The sequence below is a fragment of the Ylistrum balloti genome, unplaced genomic scaffold (assembly GCF_031769215.1).
Source record: "Ylistrum balloti isolate Yb309-2 unplaced genomic scaffold, AGI_CSIRO_Ybal_v1 Utg371890, whole genome shotgun sequence".
NCBI classification, from domain to species: Eukaryota; Metazoa; Mollusca; class Bivalvia; order Pectinida; family Pectinidae; genus Ylistrum; species Ylistrum balloti.
In genome coordinates this window covers 233,347-240,367 of record NW_026782932.1, presented here as the reverse complement: position 1 = coordinate 240,367, position 7,021 = coordinate 233,347, and the positions used below count along the sequence as shown (strand labels likewise).

The 7,021-nt window shown below is 34.3% G+C and overlaps 1 protein-coding gene across 1 annotated transcript; it reads right to left on the bottom strand.

Moving 5' to 3' along the window:
* Window positions 1–311: 311 nt before the first annotated feature.
* Window positions 312–5,734, bottom strand: LOC132563858 (perlucin-like). Its single transcript, XM_060228613.1, has 5 exons — window positions 5,680–5,734; window positions 4,458–4,546; window positions 3,718–3,808; window positions 1,617–1,848; window positions 312–351 (listed from the first exon to the last, which is right to left on the bottom strand). Exons 1-5 carry the CDS (start codon window positions 5,732–5,734, stop codon window positions 312–314), a joined length of 507 nt encoding a protein of 168 aa, XP_060084596.1.
* Between the last annotated feature and the right edge of the window lie 1,287 nt (window positions 5,735–7,021).

The following is a 7,021-nucleotide window of genomic DNA, read 5'->3' as shown; positions in this document are numbered from 1 at the left end:
GATATTTAAAGACGAAACGTCATCAATATATCTAAAAGTGATTTTCCATTGGCTTTGTAGTTTGGTCAATTCAGGCGCATAGTAAATAAAAAACAAGTTAACCAAAAGAGGATTACCGTTTATTCTAAAACGGATTTTATCCACAATTTGGAATCCAAGTCAAAACATACTTCCGTTTTAAATTCGTGCAACTATAACATCAACTACAACACAACAACATTTGATTTCAAATACCATGTATTATTTAATATAACAAGTTCTGGGTACATCACAGTGAGCGCGAGGCAAGAAAGCACGTGACATCTCGATGATTAGCCTATTGGTGCGAAACCACCAATGGTGTCTGTAACCCTATATTCAGACAAAACAAATGTATAGGTTTTTTGCTATGCTGTATGTCATTTTGAATTTGCATCGAAAAGTGTCCTTCGTATAATTTCGATAGTAAACCAAAATACTGATAAACATGAAGTACTAATTAATAAATTATTTCATCAGTTTTATAAACATACAATTCCTATTCCTATTATTCAATGGTTGAACTAATTACCATGTCATCGTAAACGACATCATTCTTCAGTGTGATAACACTTTATTGAGGTTAGCACGAACATTTTTCACCTATATGGAGACCATCCTTAAAGAACATCTGTTACTAGAAAGATTAGCAATATACAACCAAACCAATATAACAGGTATTTCTGAGACACTAACTGGTTCAGTATACACTGGGTTTCTTATTTCTGATGAATAACTTGATATCAAAATAATCACAACAAACTTTACAGCCGACACAGTATGTGTCCCTTCAGTTACATATCAAGTCATTATGTTTATGTTTTCATATGAAATTGCAGATGCAGATTTTTTTCTAAATAAGATATGCCATTTAAATTCACAATTGACAGGAATGTTGTATGATTAGATTCGGGACTAAAACAACTGTTGACAATACTGAATGTAACGCATTTTTGACTGAACTTTAATTTCCCATACTCGACGCTAAGGATTTCATATCTTTTCCACATATGTGCTTTCCTGACATAATTTTGGTAATTTAAAGATGACAGTTGTTTTTCACCTCTGTCTTATTTCTTTTTATTAATATTTAACCTGTGAATTCTACTTGATAAAGAATTATGTAATACAATTCCTTCTCTTCAACGGCATAAATATGAGGCAAATAAGATTTGATATATCGGTTTTGAACCAAATTGCGAATATATACTCAAGACTACAGGTGTAAGAAATTTCTTATTTGAAACATGTCTCCGCTAATAAAGCCAAATATATTATATTATTCCCCACTCCTGGTGCTTTACTCAGAAATCTCTTACATGGAACATGTCGTCACTTCTAGTACGGAATCTCTTATATGAAACATGTCCCCACTTCTTGTACGGAATCTCTTATATGAAACATATCCCCACTTCTAGTACGGAATCTCTTATATAAAACATGTCCCCACTCCTAGTATGGAATCTCTATCTATATGAAATTTACCCTTGCTTCTTAAGCTATATATACTTAACGGAATACCTTACATAAGATATGTCCCTCCTTTTAGTCCGGATTCCTTTACATGAAATATGCCCCACTTCTTACAAGATACTTACGGAACCTCACATACGAAATAACGCTCTTCTTCACATTCCTGATCGTTCCACTTCCAGTGATCTCCCTGTGACATCTCCATGCAATGCTCGTTATGATCGTGGTCTCCTCCGTTGTCGGGCTGCCCGTCATCCCAATTCGAATAGGTTATTGCTTTCCCCGATGCCCACTCCCAGTTACCCTCAACTAAAATGTCATTTCCAGCGATCCAGAAATCGGGCGGGTTGTAGGCTTCTGAAGCAAATGACAGTTACAGGGAATGTGATACGATGAAAAAGTTAGCTATCATTGACCATACAAAGCCATCGTGCAACAGCTGAAGTTTAATACCAAAGTTGAAGGTCCTACAGTAAACATAATGATTTGAAAATCAAGAAAACGAATATGTAAATTGCTTTTAAAACACTTCATAATTACATGCATACCGTTTCCCCTTGGGAAAAAATCAACGCTAAAAAGTAGAAAATCGGCAACTTCGGAGAAAAAGGTACATCAATTGACATGAATGATAAGCTTTGTTGAGTTTAAAGAGAACTCAATGAAATATAATTCTAACAGAATATGGACACTATCATTTAACAATATAACAGGATTGTTTTAAGGATATTCTTTGATGTATGATACAACAGACATATATTGATATGTCACATCAATTATTGAGTATCTGTATCTGATGAATAAAAAAAGATTTGTAATTGTTTAAACAAGCACAAAAGTTTGTTATCTATTCACGATGGATTTTAGAAACGATGAACTAAGGCTCACTCCTTTAATCATATGTAATTAGGCTTTCTGCCACTTCTATCAATGAAAAATAAATATGTTTGATGCTGACTTTCATTCAAAATGATTGACATTGAAATATTTCCAGTATAGGGATATAAAATGTGTTCCGAGTCAAATTGAAAATCATAGTTCCAATGTCAGTTTTATACAAATATTTTCACTCAAAAAATAAACTTCGTCGGTAATTGAATGATATTTACTTTAATGTTATTTAAATAACAGATATTATTTGTGTATTATTCTTTGTCCTTTTCCATTCGTATACTTCCCAAAGTTTGACCTAAACAGTCACTTCCAAATGTGTGAAATAAGCTCCAATAGAAAGTGTGCTACTACTTACATGATTCAATACACAATATCATTGTCCTGTTTTCATTTTTCTATTTGTACATGTGCATTCATAACAACTTGTGATTTCAGTTGTCATTGTATTTAGAAAAAAATCCATGCAAGAAGAATTCTCCTCTTTTGCGTAAAAAATGTATGTCAGATTTTTCCTGGTTTACCAAATGACACGTTTAAACATACTATTCCTTGAAACACATAGGAAACACATACGTAGATTACATAGAAAATATTTTTAGACGGTATTTGATTATTCAACACATGCATTTACATCCGGCATACAAGATTGATTAGTATAAGTTGAAATAACTTGTTTCGCAATTGCAGGTGATCCCTTAACTTTTCACGTCCGTTCCGGGAATCGAACTGCGGACGGCTAGGTGAAAGGCAAGGGAGTTAACCACTGTGCCACCAGACTACAAACTGGTGCATGACTTACCAAGGTTTCAGGGTTTCTACTTTCTCTGATTATGCTATGTTATGTTGAAACATACATACTATCACTATATAATCTCTTAGATGAAATTCACTCCCTACTTAATTACGAAATTTCTGAAATAAAGTAGGTCCCCATTTCTTTTCACATTACATTTGGCTGATATTGAGCCAAAAATTCACAAATTATCTTCATAGGAAAACAATTCAGGTATCCGAGATAATGGATAATCCCAGGTAGCTATCAATACTTGACCATGGGTTACTGATATTGGGAAGTAGTCACTCGTACTGGTTCAGCAGGTGCAGTAGATGTCCCTTTTGGTCCGTTCGAGGTGAAGATTCGGCAGTATGTAGGTTATTGCGTCATTTCCAGTCGGGACGTATTACAGACGAGCTATTGATTAACTTTGATCTTTTCTTCCCATTTCTCTTTTTTTTCAAATTTCTTTTGATGATTATTTTTCCTTGTTTTATTGTTTGTCTTTAATAAACTTAATTGTTTTATGATAGAAAATGTTAACATGTTCTACTCACTCCAGTGCAAAGAAAGGAAACCATGTACGAAGCTTTCTTCTGCCGCGTCATCGAGCTCCAGTAGGTGACCATTGAGTTCATTACAAACTACCTGGTGATTAAGTAAGGACAAAATAAAAGTTAACCCGTATAAACAAGAGAGTCCTAAAGACAGTCAATAGCACTTTACAAAACGTAAAATTAGATACGTTAGAGTCCTGTAACTTAATATTGATACAGGAAAATGCTCCACTGAAAATTTGATTGGATTTTCTCTGAATATAGAAAATGTGTTCGTACGCACCGATACAATGGTGGTCAGTTTTAGTACATGGTTGCTTCTATTGTCAGACGTTTTGTTATCTACACCACACTCCAACTCTCCATCCCAGACGTTTCGTTAACTGAACCACACTCCAACTCTCAATGTCAGACGTTGTTATCTACACCATACTTCAACTCTACATGTCAGACGTTTTGTTATCTACACCATACTCCAACTCTCCATGTCAGACGTTTTGTTATCTACACCATACTCCAACTCTCCATGTCTGACGTTTTGTTATCTACAACATACTCCAACTCTCCATGTCAGACGTTTTGTTATCTACACCATACTCCAACTCTCCATGTCTGACGTTTTGTTATCTACAACATACTCCAACTCTCTACGCCATATCCAACTCCATACACTTTCACGTTTCATTGTGAATTTAAAGTCCTTACATGATTTTCAGATAGCACATATGATAAGTGATTACCGTTGCCTGAGACCAGTCTGCTTTCACGTGAGGAATGTCGTAGCAAGACAAATTATGTTTCATGAAACCATCTGGACAATCACCATTAACTGAAACAACTGATAGAGAAGTAATATTAGCAATTTATTTCAGAACAATTCCAATGTAAACCAATCTAGATAGACAACACAATGTCAATCGTAATAAGTTCTAACTGTAACGGAAACCGTTCCAAAAGTCCCAAAACTACACCCGCTTTCGCAAGACCTTTCTACACGGCATGATGTACATACTTTAAACTAGAGAGTCAGTCATGCATGACTGATGTAAACCAGTGGCCAGTCACCAGACTCTTGTAGACGACACTGACAATAGATAACATCAATTGATTATCAACGCAGGCAAGACCCTTGACACACACCATTAACAATATCAAAGTTTCAAAGTTTAACAAACATTTTTGTTATTAAAACTGATTGTTTCGTTGTGTTCCTTGTTTAAGACTACACCTGTTAAATTTTCATCAAAACTGGAAAACATTTAAAGTTTACTTTCTGTGGTGGCCATCTTGGATTTTTAAAAAATAAAATGATATGGTCATCAATATTCACACCAAGTTTCATTTAAATCTGACAAACAGTGTTTTAGTTATAGACTGTTACGCTTTAACCAATCACAGGCTCTGGCCGCCATGTTTGATGTCGGAAAAAAGAATCGCAGAATGAACAACTCTGCACTACCATCTATGCTCGTGCAAAGTGTCGTTTCAATCGAACGGACGATTTCTGAAACTAGTGTCGCGGGAATAATGATTATAATATTAATAAGAAGAAGAAGACCCCATTTGGAAGACTTCATAACCCTTGTTATAGTGTGGTCTACTGATATTTAATGTAGAACCTTCTGAACAGACAGCTTTCATTATATATCTATATATACTGTTAACGTGAAAATACGATCACATAAATTTCACACGCGCGCTAGAATATCATGACATATTACATACAATATACATGAAATATAAGAAAGTGTATTGATCGCAAAAAATATCACCGGGTAGAGTTTGCGTTTTGAAATCGCAAAATTGGATGTACAGCGTCATTTAAACAGCCCTAGTCATCTAGTCATCCCGTCTCTCAAGCCATGAAAAATCAAATCAAACACATTTTTTTTCCCAATCACGACAATGGATTGTTATTTGGTGATATTGGTGCCAAGTTGTTTTCTAAATTTAAACGATTACCTTCAACTAGTGCTACAATCAGGATGAGAATACCACAACGTGTTGTCGACGCCATGTTTACTTCTTATCTTGTTTGTGAAGGTTGGAAACCGACATATTTCTATATTGTTGTATAGGCATTTAATCTTGGTGTCAATAACCAATCGACTTGGCACAAATTCCGAAGCTTATCAAGGGTTTATGCTCATTAACGAAGAAACTCCAACTAATTGCTAAAACATCATTCGTTATACTATGTGCACAGTAAATAAGACCATATTTTAAAAGGAAATTGTTTATCATTTTCGACTAGTGTTACATAGGCGTTAACACGTGATACATTAGATAACCTACTTCGATTCTGCTTAGTGTCCATTTCTCTGTCTCGTTTTTGATGACTGGAACGATTTCATTTACAAAATGTACATGTAACTTGACTTTTTCATCAACACCAATCTGTCCATAATAAAAAAGAAAGTTTTAGGGTTAATCAAATTTGATATTTTAAATTAAGTTAGGAATGATATCAACCATTAATCGATTTCGGAAAACGTCAAAACACTTTTTAGTTCCACTAGTTTTTTGTTTAACTCTTAATGTTTCACCATTAACTTTGAAACAGGCCTCAGCAACTCATCTGGAATGATGTCATCGTGTGATCGTTACATGTCATCATTATAGATAATGGAAAGCGAGTTGTACCTTTCAAACACAATGTATATTAAGGGATCCCGTAAACGTACCGGTTTTGGCGGTTATCTTATTTTAGAGCAGTTCCGTAGCTTACAATCAATGCATAATCACAACAATATTGGCTGATTATTTTAAAATACCTTTTGTAGTGTATTAAATTGTGTCGTTTTCTCGCATGGAATTTTAAGCAGAAATATCAGATAACAATTTAACATTGCTTAACTTGACGATATCATTTTCAACTCTATTCATAAACAAGTTAAATGGCAAAGGTAACAGAAAGAGACAATAACCGAAAAAGGATTAAGATGAAACATTTCACAAAAGCGACTGATAATACAATATAAGTTTAAGCTGTCTTGTAGCGATTTAATGTTTGTTTTCTCCAAATACTTTTCTTTATTTGCCAAAGTAAAAGATAACGATGGATGCTGTATGACATTAAATGTCCCTAATGTCCTTATTAACCTTTACTCCATGGTTGTCCAGAACTGATCGTTGTCTTACTGATGTTATCTTTAGGTAGTCTCAACGTAATCTAGGTAGTGATGTAATTGATAAAGGTCGACTCATTGACATTAATCTAGCTATTCAGCTGAAATAAACATTTGGCTTTGGAAAAAAGTTAAGCAAATGTAATATGTAAAAGTATCATATGTTGACATAAAAG

What these genes read in the sequence shown, in the direction of transcription:
- LOC132563858 (XM_060228613.1), bottom strand. Translation starts at nt 5,734, where the DNA reads ATGGCGTCGACAACACGTTGTGGTATTCTCATCCTGATTGTAGCACTA. An exon ending in CAGACTGGTCTCAGGCAACG is followed by an intron (nt 3,809 to 4,457) that starts GTAATCACTTAT and finishes CTTAATCACCAG; the next exon opens with GTAGTTTGTAATGAACTCAA. An exon ending in TATTTCGTATGTGAGGTTCC is followed by an intron (nt 352 to 1,616) that starts GTAAGTATCTTG and finishes GTCTGAATATAG; the next exon opens with GGTTACAGACACCATTGGTG.